Source organism: Lepidochelys olivacea (assembly GCF_965140295.1).
Source record: "Lepidochelys olivacea isolate rLepOli2 genome assembly, chromosome: 1".
Classification (NCBI taxonomy): domain Eukaryota; kingdom Metazoa; phylum Chordata; order Testudines; family Cheloniidae; genus Lepidochelys; species Lepidochelys olivacea.
In genome coordinates this window covers 1,370,320-1,383,452 of record NC_140411.1, presented here as the reverse complement: position 1 = coordinate 1,383,452, position 13,133 = coordinate 1,370,320, and the positions used below count along the sequence as shown (strand labels likewise).

At 46.0% G+C, this 13,133-nt stretch overlaps 1 protein-coding gene across 1 annotated transcript in view; it reads left to right on the top strand.

The window, feature by feature from the left end:
• Window positions 1-4,296, top strand: part of LOC311514623 (olfactory receptor 52M1-like) — a gene marked incomplete at both ends in the record, with an annotated part of 149,886 nt that extends 145,590 nt beyond the window's left edge. Inside the window, one exon of the mRNA XM_084617188.1 lies at window positions 3,799-4,296. Within this exon, the coding sequence (XP_084473314.1) occupies window positions 3,799-4,296 (498 nt within the window). The remainder of the gene's footprint in view (window positions 1-3,798) is intronic.
• Window positions 4,297-13,133: the final 8,837 nt, after the last annotated feature.

The following is a 13,133-nucleotide window of genomic DNA, read 5'->3' as shown; positions in this document are numbered from 1 at the left end:
TATTTAGGAAGCAGAGAGTGGGCAGGAGGGCAGGGGGCAGCCCTCTACATTAAAGATAGCATTACCTGCCTTACAGTTACTGATACTTCAGAAGGACAGGACCAAGAAGATAAGGACAACTGTATTGCTATAAGCCACTATTAGACTGAAATCAAAACGTCCACAAAGTCTTTTGCACCAATTTAACTGAAAGAGTTTAAAATTGCACCCTACATTAAACCAGTGCAACCCTGCATATGCATGAGCCCCACGCTCTACTTTACACCCAATGACCCTGGAAAACCCAGGCCAGGAGCTGGTGGATGTTCTCCTAGCATGATTCCTTCATTACAGGCTGAGCTGTAAATGCCTGTGTGGTTAGTACTGACGGTGTGGAGTAAAGTTACCAAAAAGGTTCCTTAGAGCAAGGCGGGCTACACCTGGAGGTGGAATTCCCAGCTTGGGGAGATGCACCCGCGCTAGCTCTGACCCAGCTCGCTCACTACAAATAGAAGTGTAGCTGCCGTGGCGCGAGCAGTGGGACAGGCCAGCCTCCCAAATACACAGCTAGGGGTTCTGATGGGCTTGAGGCTGGCCCCTCACATGGCCACGGCTACCCTGCGGTGTTTAGCACGCTCACTTTATCAGAGCTGGGAGCGACGTCTCCAGTTGCTGTGTAGACAAGGGAGGAGTGAGAACGTCACTGGGGGAGACATAGGCAAGGCGTGCCCTGCGTTCTCATCATGAAATCATTTGGTCCTAATCCTTTGGGTGCTTTGTGTGCAAAGCTCCCGCCAATGTCCATAGGACTCCTGGGATCAGAGGGCTCCCAGGTAAGACACCTGGTGTGAATCTCCTGAGTCCTCTCTCCAAAAGGATCGGCAGTGAGGATGGCCATTGGTCTAACAGGCATATGCGGGGCTCAGCCCGACATTTCCTATTACTCAGACAAAGCAGCTTTGCTCTAGCTGCGAATCCTGAGAAAAGAGACTTTAGACACAACAGAATCAGTCTGGCTGAAGGGTTTACTCTTCTCACATGAATTGATTGCTGGAACTGATGCTGGCTTGACAGCCCTGGAGAAAGCTTTGCGGCGGGGGGGGGGGGTCAAGCTACTATCCCCCATGCCATTCCAATAGGCCTCATCTCTGACTGACAGAGGCTTCCTCTGTGGGGTGTCAGAACGGGGAGGCCAAGGTGCCATGGTCCATCCACTTTTCGTCATGGACCCAGCCACCTGCCCCTCCTCCCCAAGGTCCTGCTCCCTGCCAAGCCAGAAGCCAGAGCTGTGCCAAGGAGCCCAAGCCCCTCCATCTCCCCAGGGTGGGGAAGCCCAAGAGCAGACCTGGCCCAGCCTATGGACCTGCCCCTGGAGCCCAATGCCCAGGGCAGGTGGAGGGTCAGCAGCTCCCCGTAGCTGCATGGGAGGCTCGTACCATGTGTCAAGGTTACCTTCCCACTCTGAACTCTGCAGTACAGATGTGGGGACCCGCATGAAAGACCCCCTAGCTTAATTCTACCAGTTTAGGTTAAAACTTCCCCAAGGGACAAATTCCTTACCTTGTCCTTGGACGGTATTGCTGCCACCACCAAGTGATTTAGACCAGAATTCAGGAAAAGGGCCACATGGAGTCCCTATTTCCCCAAAATATTCCCCTTCGCCCTTTTAGGGTTCCTTCCCCACTCTAAACTCTAGGGTACAGATGTTGGGACCTGCATGAAAACCTCCTAAGCTTACTTTTACCAGCTTAGGTTAAAACTTCCCCAAGGTACAAACTATTTTACCCTTTGCCCTTGTACTTTTGATGCCACCACCAAACGTCTAACCGATTTTATTTTACTAGGAAAGAGCCCATTTGGAAACGTCTTTCCCCACAAAATCCTCACCAAAACCTTGCACCCCCCTTCCTGGGGAAGGTTTGATAAAAATCCTCACCAATTTCCATAGGTGACCACAGACCCAAATCCTTGGATCTTAAGAACAATGAAAAAGCATTCAGTTTCTTAAAAGAAGAATTTTAATAGAAGAAAAAGTAAAAAGAATCACCTCGGTAAAATCAGGATGGTAAATAATTAGATTCAAAACATAGAGAATCCCTCTAGGCAAAACCTTAAGTTACAAAAAGACACAAAAACAGTAATATCCATTCCATTCAGCACAGCTTATTTTTCTCAGCCATTTAAAGAAATCAGAATCTACCGCATCTCTAGCTAGATTACTTACTGAGTTCTACGACTCCATTCCTGTTCTGTTCCCAGCAAAAGCATCACACAGACACACACGCACAGAACATTTGTTTTTTCTCCCCTCCAGCTTTGAAAGTATCTTGTCTCCTCATTGGTCATTTTGGTCAGGTGCCAATGAGGTTATCCTAGCTTCTTAACCCTTTACAGGTGAAAGGATTTTTCCTCTGGTCAGGAGAGATTTTAAAGGTGTTTACCCTTCCCTTTATATTTAAGACAGGGCTGTTTTCCATGTTCCATTTGACTGTCTTATTTTTTTTTTTGGCATGGGCCCAGCTCACCTATAGCTCCAGATCAATCAGTATGCCTGCCTTGACTTCCTCATTGTAACCACTCTGCCAATCTTTGGGTGGTCCTCAAATTTTATCTGCAATGATTTTCTATTTGCTTCCAGATCATTGAATAGCATTGGGCCTAGAATTCATCCCTGAAGAACTCCACTAAAAACAGCCCCGTTCACTGACAATGTCCCATTGACAACTGCTTTCTGAGATCTGTCACTTAGTCTATTTTTGGTCCACTTAACGTGTTCTGTCCTGATATTTTATAGTGTTCATTTTTTCCTCAGTGTTTTTCCCTATTAAATCAAATGCTCCAGAGAAATAAAAATCTATGGCATCTGTGCAGTTCCCATGATCAACGAAATGTATATTCTCATTAAAGGAAGAAATCACATTTATTTGACAAGACCTGGATTCCATAAACCATGTTTCTGTCTGCCATTAATTATATTCCAAGACTTTTTTATTGACTAATCTCAAACCAGCTTCTCTGTTGTTTCCTAACCTTGTCAAATCTTTTTTTTCACTTACCCTTAATTTTTAAAAATTCTTTACGTTTAACAAAATACTGTCCTGTATTTGCCTTTTTTCATTTTTTTTTTGTAATGACCCATCCACTCCCAGTCTCTATTCAATCTCTCTGGTCACTTGATTACAGACCTAAAAGTGGCAATACTTCAACAAAAAAACTTCAGAAACAGACACCAACGAGAGACTGCTGAATTGGAATTAATTTGCAAATAGAGACTGGGAGTGGATGGGTCATTACACAAAGTAAAACTATTTCCCCATGTTTATCCCCCCCCATCCCCCACTGTTCCTCAGACGTTCTTGTCAACTGCTGGAAATGGCCCACCTTGATTATCACTACAAAAGGTTCCCCCCCACCCCGCTCTCCTGCTGGTAATAGCTCACCTTAAGTGATCACTCTGGTTACAGTGTGTACGGTAACACCCATTGTTTCATGTTCTCTATGTATATAAATCTCCCCACTGTATTTTCCACTGAATGCATCCAATGAAGTGAGCTGCAGCTCATGAAAGCTTATGCTCAAATAAATTGCTTAGTCTCTAAAGTGCCACAAGTCCTCCTTTTCTTTTTGAGAATACAGACTAACACAATTTAGTCGATTTCAGTTCCTGCCTCACCCAGATGTACTTCATTCACTGCTTCTTCATGATGGACTCTCGGATCTTAGTCGCCATGGCTTTTGATCTCCACATGGCCATCTGCCATCTTCTCGAGCCATTCTGGCACCCTGACAAACCCCATGGTGGCCACGATTGGACTGGTTGTGGTGCTGCACAATGGCATGCTTGTACTGCCCTATCTCCTCCTGGCGAGGCGGTGGCCATATTGCAGAATGAACATCATCCCCCACATGCACTGTGAGCACATGGTCATGGTGAACCTGGCCTGCACTGACACCCGTGTCAGCAGTTACTATGGCCTCTCTGTGGTATTTTGTGTGCTTGGTCTGGATGTGTTTTTTATCGCCATGTCCTATACCCAGATCCTCAGGGCCATCTTCAGCCTCCCCACAAAAGATGCCCGGCTCAAGACTTTTGGCACCTGCAGCGTCCACCTCTGTGCCATCTTAGCCTTTTACATCCCAGGTCTCTTCTCCTCCCTCATGTCCCGGTTTGTCCAGTATGTGGCCCTAAGTTTCCAGGTTCTCAGGGCCAACGTCTACCTCCTGGTGCTTCCCATGCTAGACCCCATCATCTACGGGGTGAGGACCAAACAGATCGGGGGCAGGCTTCTCAGGATCTTTACTCATAAAGGAACCTAATTTTTCTCCTGTTGCTCTGGGTCTCACACCGAGCTCCATGCAGAGCTGGCTGGTGACATGGTGCTGGGCAATCTTCCCTGAATGACTTGCTGGATAGTCAAAGAGATTAAATCCTTTCCTGACCTTACTGTGCTGTGTTAGCCTGACAAACTGGGGAATCTGTCTATGTACAACTCATAGGTTTTTAACTTTTCTAATTGCAAGTAACTTGACCTCTGAAGCCCCACAACCCTTCCCCACCTCTTCCCATCAAGGTCTCACCATTGTCACTAGCTCATCTTCTTCCCTCACCTTGTCACTGTCTGGATCATCTCTGCACCTCAAAGCACCCCGAATTTACCATGGTGATGTAATTATGGTGTGTTTTGTATAAATTATGCCTTGTGAAGTATCATTCTTAAAGTCTTGATCTGCTAAACATTAATACCTTGTTGGGTTGTATACACTGTCATTGTATGTGAAGTTATGAAATCTTGCTATGTATAAGTTACTAAATTATGGTGTGAGGCTGCAAACACCCACAACCAGCCTTTCAGGTAGAACAACGAAGTAGCCAGACAGTGTTAATTGCTGTTGTCAACACCCATCTTGGGAAGAATCTATTAACACAGGGACTCTGCATAAGGGAGCACGGGGACAATGGAGAATGTTTGACCAATGGGGGTGGATCCCTCCTGTGACATGCAAAGACTTTCCAAGAAGCTGGAAGAAGCTATAAAAAATGGGGAGTGATGTCATGATTTGTCTTCACTTCCCCGTAACTCAACATGTGACAGAACCTCTGGAAGACAAAGGATTTGGAATGGGGGAGGGGAATCCAAGCTGCAAAGCAGATGCAATCTTTGCCTCAAGAATCTGTAAGCCTGCTTGTATCATCGGTCAGGGTGAGATATCGCTGATTCGAATCCTATTTAGTTTGTATAAGTTTTAAATTGTGATTTTGTTTGATTGCCTATGTAACCTTCTTTGATCTGTTTGCTGTTACTTATAATCACTTAAAATCTATCCTTCTGTCATTAATAAGTCTGTTTTATGTTTTATCTTAACTAGTGTGTTTTTGAGTGAAGTGTCTGGGAATCTTAACTCTGTGAATCGATCCCTGTGAAGGGCAAGATGGTTTATAGTCCAGCAGGGGTGCAATGTTGTGGATCTGTGAAATTGGCTGGGGTCTCCATTGTTGGTGCATGAGCGGATTAAGTAAAGAACTAAGGTAACACAGTTGTGTGTGTGTGCTGTCCTTTTGGGTGATAACTGGGCCTGGAGGGGCTTGCTGTGTATCACCAGCAAGGCAGGGGAAGAGGCCAACAGAGCTGAATATTTAGGGGGCACAACAGTTCCAACAGATTCTACGCTTTACCCCTGGGGTACATCCCAATACAATCTCCACCTCCCACCCCCACACCAACTGGGCTTCCTCTGCTCCAGAGCTGGGATGGGAGTTGCTCCAGCCTCACAAGGAGCCTGCCTGCGGGTAGGAGGCAGCCCCAGTTAATATCCCAAGGCCTGCCTCTTCCCTACAGTAACCAGACACTGTCAGATGAAATTAGTTAGGAACATAAAAAGAAACAAGAAAACATTCTACAAACACATTAGAAGCAAGAGAAAGACCAAGGACAGAGTAGGCCCGTAGTCTTTCCCCCTCATTGAGTAACGGTCCTGTTAACAGCTCCCAGGCACTCTTGGACTGTAAATGTCCCTTCCCACAACACTTCCATCTTATGGGCCTGGAGTGCCTTTAAGACCATGACCTGATCCCCTACTTTGAAGGAACGCTCTCTGGCATGTTTATCGTCCCAGACCTTTTGCTCTTCCTGAGCATCTTTAAGGTTTTCTTTTGCAAGGGCTAAAGAGTTGTGGAAGGTGTTTTGTAGGTTGTTACAAAGTCCAAAATGTTAGTTCCTGGAGAAGGCATAAACCTCTCTCCTTGCTGCTTCACCAACTGTAATAGCCCCTTAACTTCGCACCCATACTCAAGTTCAAATGGTGAAAAGCCCAAACTGGGATGTGGTACAGCTATGTAGGCAAAGATCAACTGCTGCAACACTAGGTCCCAATCGTTGGAGTGCTCATTTACGAATTTACATATCATGGCAACCAAAGTTTCATTAAGCTTCTCCACCAGGTCATTTGTTTGATGGTGGTAAAGGGTGGCAACCAAGTGGTTCACCCCATGAACTTCCCAAAGACTTTCCATGGTCCCTGCCAGAAAATTAGCTCCCAAATCCATAAGAATGTTGGAGGGCCAACCTACCATGGCAAAAATGTCTGTTAATGCCTGGCATGCGCTTTTATCCCTGGTGTTGCTTAGAGCTACTGCTTCTGGCTATCAGTTGGCAAAATCTATGAAAGTCAGTATGTACTGCTTTCCTCTGGGTCTCTTTTTCAGAAGAGGACCCAGAATATCCACAGCTACTCGCTGAAATGGAACTTCAATGATGGGGAGTGGCTGAAGAGGGGCTTTGACCTGGTCTTGGGGTTTTCCCACTCTTTGGCACACCTCACAAGACCGGACATAGGTAGAAACATCTTTGCCCATTCCCTCCCAGTGGAACGACTTCCCCAAATGGTCTTTGGTCCTGTTCACCCCAGCATGACCACTAGGATGATCATGGGCTAAGCTCAAGAGCTTGACCCGGTACTTAGTTGGAACTACCAACTGTCTCTGAGGATGCCAGTCTTCCTGGTGTCCCCCAGAAAGAGTTTCCTTGTATAAAAGTCCTCTTTCTACAACAAACCTGGATCGATTAGAAGAGCTGAGAGGCGGTGAGTTGCTCCGTGCTGCCATCCAAGCTCTCTGGAGTCTTTCATCTGCTTCCTGTTCAGTCTGGAACTGTTCCCTTGATGCTGGAGACCTCAGTTCCTCATTGGATTGTGGACTTGGGCTTGGTCCCTCTGGAAGCGAAGCAGGGAATGGGGCTGTTTCCGTGGACTGTGAACCGCTCTCCACTGGTGCCCTATGTTGGGGTTCAGGCTCTGGCTGACCCTCTTGTGTAGGGTTATCTGCTGCTGCCAGGGCAGGCTCGGTGGTGCCCTCTGGTATTGGAGCTGTAGACGGGGTTGCAAGCACTGGACTCAGGGCTGGCAATGGGTCTGGTGCTGATTGCTCCGCCGGTTCCGGTTCTGGACCTGACTCTGGCAGGGTCTCTGCGACTGGATGCACTACAGCTGTTGCAGACATTGGCAGGGGATCCAGTTCCACCACCTCAGTCTCGGTCTCTAGTAACACAGACTGGGCCCTTGTAGAAGGGTCAGGACCAGAGCTAGATGTGAAAGCTTGCTTAGCCTGGCTGTGGGTGACCATTCCCACCCTCTTGGCTAGCTTCACATGGTTGGCCAAGTCTTCCCCCATCAGCATGGGAATGGGCTAATCATCATAGACTGCAAAAGTCCACGTTCCTGATCAGCCCTGGTACTGGACAGGCAACTTGGCTGTAGGCAAATCGAAAGAGTTTGATATGAAGGGTTGAATCATCACTTCAGCATCTGGGTTGATGAATTTGTGGTCCACTAAGGATTGATGGATAGCTGACACCTGCGCTCCAGTGTCCCTCCTCACTGTAACTTTCTTCCTGCCCACACTCACAGTTTCCCTTCTCTCTAAGGGTATCTGGGAGGCATCTGTGTCTGAGGATCTTTGGTGTGACCCCGGTGCAATGAACTGCAGTCTGTTGGGGTTCTTGGGGCAGTTGGCCTTCACATGCCCCAGCTCATTACATTTAAAACATCGCCCAGTTGACTGGTCACTGGGGCGATGTGGGTTGCTGGAGAATGGTGTGGTGGGATGATAAGGTTTCTGGGGTTTTCCTTGGGATGTAGGTGGAGCCTTGGGTTGCCCCTGGTGATAGGCTTTTGTTTTGGGTTGCCCCTTCTGGTATACGCTCCAACTGCTACTAGCTCTTTTCTTTTCCGCCACCTCCACCCATTTGGTTCCGATCCCCCTGCTTCAATTATAGTTTTGGGCTTCCCATCTAGGATGTATCTTTCTATTTCCTCAGGAACATCCTCTAAGAACTGCTCCATTTGCATTAGGAGAGACAGATCTTCCAGTGATTTAACACTTGCTCCTGATATCCAGGCATCCCAATGTTTCACAATGTGGTAGGCATGTTGGGAAAATGCCACATCTGGTTTCCACCTTATGGCTGTTAGGTGAGAAAAGCTAAATAGGAAGCAGTTATGCCAACTGAACCAAAGTCAGGCTAAGAGAGGCTGATGGGAAAGTCTCTGAAAGTAGAATGAAGGAATATTTGTTTAAGTTACAGAGAGTGAGAATAAAGGGGAGGCCTGCATTCCTGCATTTTTGTACCAGATGTGCTGGGAACAGTCCTTGAGATACAGAGGCGCTGTTTTCCATTCCCTGCTCTTGTGTTATGTCTGTTTTAACTCCTCGTCTCCTGGTTGACACCCATACCAATAAGAAAGTTAGTGAAGCACTACGATTTGCTAAAAGTTATCGACGATAAGGGGGGGTAGATGTGCGTGCATATAGAGAAAGAGGATTTTAACTAATATAGGGGAGGGGTGGGCTGCTTTATGAATACATCTGTGATGCGACAGGACTGTCTATAAAAACCTCTGAGTTTTACTTAGAGGCTGGCTGGTTCTCTTTGGAGACGGGCTGCTCTCTATCGTTGTGTGCACGCTTCAGTAAAGAGCTTTGAGTTCGGACCTTGCTGGTGTTGCCTGTCTCTCTCTGGTCACACAATGAACTGTGGCCATCTTGGGTTTGAGTCCTCGACAGGGCTCTGAACTGCCAATGGGCATGCTTGAGTGTTAGCCCCATTCTGATTCAGGCCTTTTCAAAAAAGAGTTTTTCATGTGTTCTTTAGGCATTTCAGCTGCCACCTCTGCTAAGGGCGCACTGAGCTGCCGCCTCAGCTCCACCACATTCTGGTTTCTAGAGATGCTGTACCCAAGGCAGGCCCTTTCGAAATTTTCTAAGAAGGCCTCTGTATCATTGCCTACCTTGTAGGTGGGGAATTTCTTGGAATGGGGAGCGGTACCTGAAGAAGGACTGTTAGGGTTACCTGCTGGACCCAGCTTAGCCCTTCACAGCTCCAAGTGCTTCAGGTCTAACTCCATCTCCAGGCACTTCACCTCTTTTCTTTCTTCCATCTCCAAGTGCTTTGCCTCTTTTCTCTCCTCCACCTCTGACTTCAAGTGCTTTAAGTCCATTTGTCTTTCATGTTCCTTCTGTTTTTCTTCAGCTTTCAATCTGGCTAATTCCAGTTCTTTCTGGACCTCACTTTCAGTCATCTTTGCTAACCTTCCTGCCCTAGCCTAGCCCAGCCCAAGAGCTAAGAAAAAAAATAGATTGTGAATTCCCTTGTTGTAGCTGAACTACTCTGCCCTCAGGCAAAGAGAAAAAAACTCCAGCTGCTCTCAGCTAAAAAAAAAAAGTATCCTTAAAAAACAACAACAAAAACCTCCCTGGTTTTCAAGCAGCCAAAAGGAAAAAAATGTGTCCTTTTAAAATCCTGAGATCTGTGCTTCTGGTTCAAAATGATCCCATCACGCTGCTACCATGTCAGGGTTCCCCCGCATTCTGAACTCTGGGGTACAGATGTGGGGACCAACATGAAAGACCCCCTAAGTTTATATTTTAGAGCTTCGGTTAAAACTTCCCCAAGACACAAATTCCCTTCCTTCTGTAATGATGCAGGTTCTGGTGGGACCCAACGGAGAGTGCCAATTCAGAACAAATTGCTTCAAGCAGGGCAGTCACAGCCCAAGGCTGGGGTTTCTGTGCACACCAAAGCAAACCAAACCAGCCAGACAGAGCGGACTTTGGTCTCACCCCACTGGCTAACCACAAGTCACACAAGCAATTCCCTTAGACACCCCAGTTTTCCAGTATCACCACCAGGGCCACTCGTTATGGGGACAGATGGTTATGAAAACCAAAACCCCTGTAAAAGGGAAAAGGTTCTCTCGATCCCAAAGGACCAAGCCCCAGACCCAGGTCAATGTACAAATCAGATCTTACCCACAAATCACGCTGTTGCCAATCCTTTCAAATCTAAAATCTAAAGGTTTAGTCATAAAAGGAAAAAGATAGAGATGAGAGCTAGAATGGGTGAAATGGACTCAATGACATACAGCAACAGCCAAGTTCTTGGTTCAGGCTTGCAGCAGTGATGGAATAAACGGCAGGTTCAAATCCCGTCTCTGGAGAACATCCCCATCTGGGATGGGTCTTTCAGTCCTTGGTTCAAAGCTTCGGTTTGTAGCAAAGTCCCTCCAGAGGTCAGAAGCAGGACTGAAGACCAGATGGAGGAGCTGCAGCAGCTTTTTACATCCTCTTGCCATATGGTCTCTGCTTTCTTTGTCCCAAGGACAAGCTGCCCATCCCCTGGCCTGGAAACACCTCAGAGTTCTGTCCATAGGCAGGTCCCTGCACACCTGGCTGAGTCGCAAGGTGTGTCTGCCTTCTCTCAATGGGTCAGTGGTGTAGCTAATGGTCCTTAATGGACCATCCAGCAGGCTAGGCAGAGCTGACAACAACTTGTCTGGGGTGTCCCCCAGAAGCACAGCACAAGTTTGGAATACAGACAGTATAGAGACAATACTTATATCTTTAAATACAAAAATGATACAGACATACAGACAGCATCATCCTAACCAGCAAACCATAACCTTGTCTTAGACACCTCATTTGACACCCTTTATACAAGATTTGGTGCAACTACAGGATCTTGGTTGCAACAATGATCTATACAGTCCCAGATTATGTCAATAACGTCACACCTTGTCCTTGGACAGTATTGCTGCCACCAAGTGATTTACATCAAAAATTCAGGGGCGGGTCACATGGAATCCCTATCCCCCAAATTATCCCCCATGCCTTTTCACCCCCTTTCCTGGGGAGGCTTGAGAATACTATACCAACTAATTGCCTTAGCAATGTGAGTACTGACCAGACCCTTTATCTTTAGGACACTGAAATCAATCAGCTTCTTAAAAGAAGAACTTTATTATAAAGAAAAAAGTAAAAGAATCACACCTGTAAAATCAGGATGGAAGGTAACTTTACAGGGTAATAAAAAGATTTAAAACACAGAGGACTCCCCTCTCGACTCAGCTTCACAGTTACCAAAACAGGAATGAAACTACCTCTTTACCATAGGAAAAATTCAAAAGACAAAACAACAGATAACCTAACACATTTCCTTGCCTTACTTACAATGTTTGTAATTTTAGATGGTTCATTTCAGGTATGTTTTCAGGAGATGTTGTACCTTCCTGGTGTCTCTCTCCGTCCAGAGAGGGAACAAACAAAGAGAGCCAAAAAACAAAACCTCCCCCCCGACCACTTCCCAAGATTTGAAAGTATCTTCTTTCCTCAGTGGTCCTTCTGGTTATATGCCAACTAGGTTATTTGAACTTCTTAACCCCTTACAGGTAAAGAGATTCAGTACAGCTGGCCAGGAGGGATTTTATGCTACCCTTATCTCTATGTTTTTGACAGGCGATCTGTAGTAGACCCCTAACATGACATCACACTTGTTTTTTTACCCCTTTTATCCTTACCCAGAGACTTTCAAGAAGTTTGTCTCTTATTTCTATCTCAACCTCAGTTAAGTGTATCCATTTTAATAAATAAGGCCACACCTCCTCCTTTTTCCCCTGCCTGTCCTTCCTGAGGAAACTGTGCCCTTCCCTACCTATATTCCAGTCATGTGTATTTTATCCCACCAAATCTCTGTGATGCCAGCTATGTCATAGTTGTATTTATTTAATAGCACTACGAGTTCTTCCTGCTTATTCTCCATAATGCTCGCATTAATATACAGACCTCTAAGATACTGATTTGATTTCCGCCTCCCCCTCCCCCCCCCAGTTCTGTCTTGTCTCTCCCTTATTTCTGCTATAACAGCCCATCCTCCCAGATTCCATACCTTATCACAGGTCTCCATATTTTTGATTTACCTGTGACTTTGGTCACCTACCCCTGCTGAACCTAGATTATAGACATATGAGATGTCAATGGACAAGTTATGATTTGCTGAATATGATTATCCTATTTGTATACATGTATCACATTGTATCTGAAGTTATGAATATTGACTATGTACTGGTATTTCAGATGTGTTTACTCCTGTGATAACTCCCACAAGGTAGTTTGCATCGATTCTAGCCAGCACATTGTCAGTGGACTATGCAAGTTGATGGTCCCTCAGTGAGTACAATTGGCCTTGGAAGAAGCTTATCCCCACCTGATGGACTTTCCTGTGGACATTCTAGCCAGAATATGGGTAATGGCTCCTGCTATGATTCATCAAAGCATGCATGAGCATGTGACCAGCTCATGTAACACTGGAATCAATCTTGTGCCTGAACTTTTCCACTAACTGTGCTGAAGGATTTTTTGGGGACACTAACGTTTGCTCCATGTGACAGAAGTTATAACAGGGAGAAGTGACATCACAACTTGGTTTCACACCCTCCACAATTCAACACCTGAAATCATGGCTAGAGAAAAAATACTTTGAGTGGGGAAGTGGTCCCTGTGTAGCCTATAGGATTAACCTGCCTGCTTTGTATATATATATATATACACACACAAACTTGGAAACCCCCCCTATGCCATTCTTCCATTACCTATCTATCTAGGTGAAAGGTCTCAGACATGTGTGTTGGTGTTGACTTGCTATCTGGGTGAAAGGTCCCAGACATAGATATGTTAACTTTGCCATAGCTTAACACACAGGATATGGCCTGTAGGTCCCTTGAGTTACAGCAGCAGGAGAGTGAGTTTGTGTGTGTATGGGGGTGGGGGGGATGTGAGAAAACCTGGATTTGTGCAGGAAATAGCCCAACTTGATTGTCATGCACAT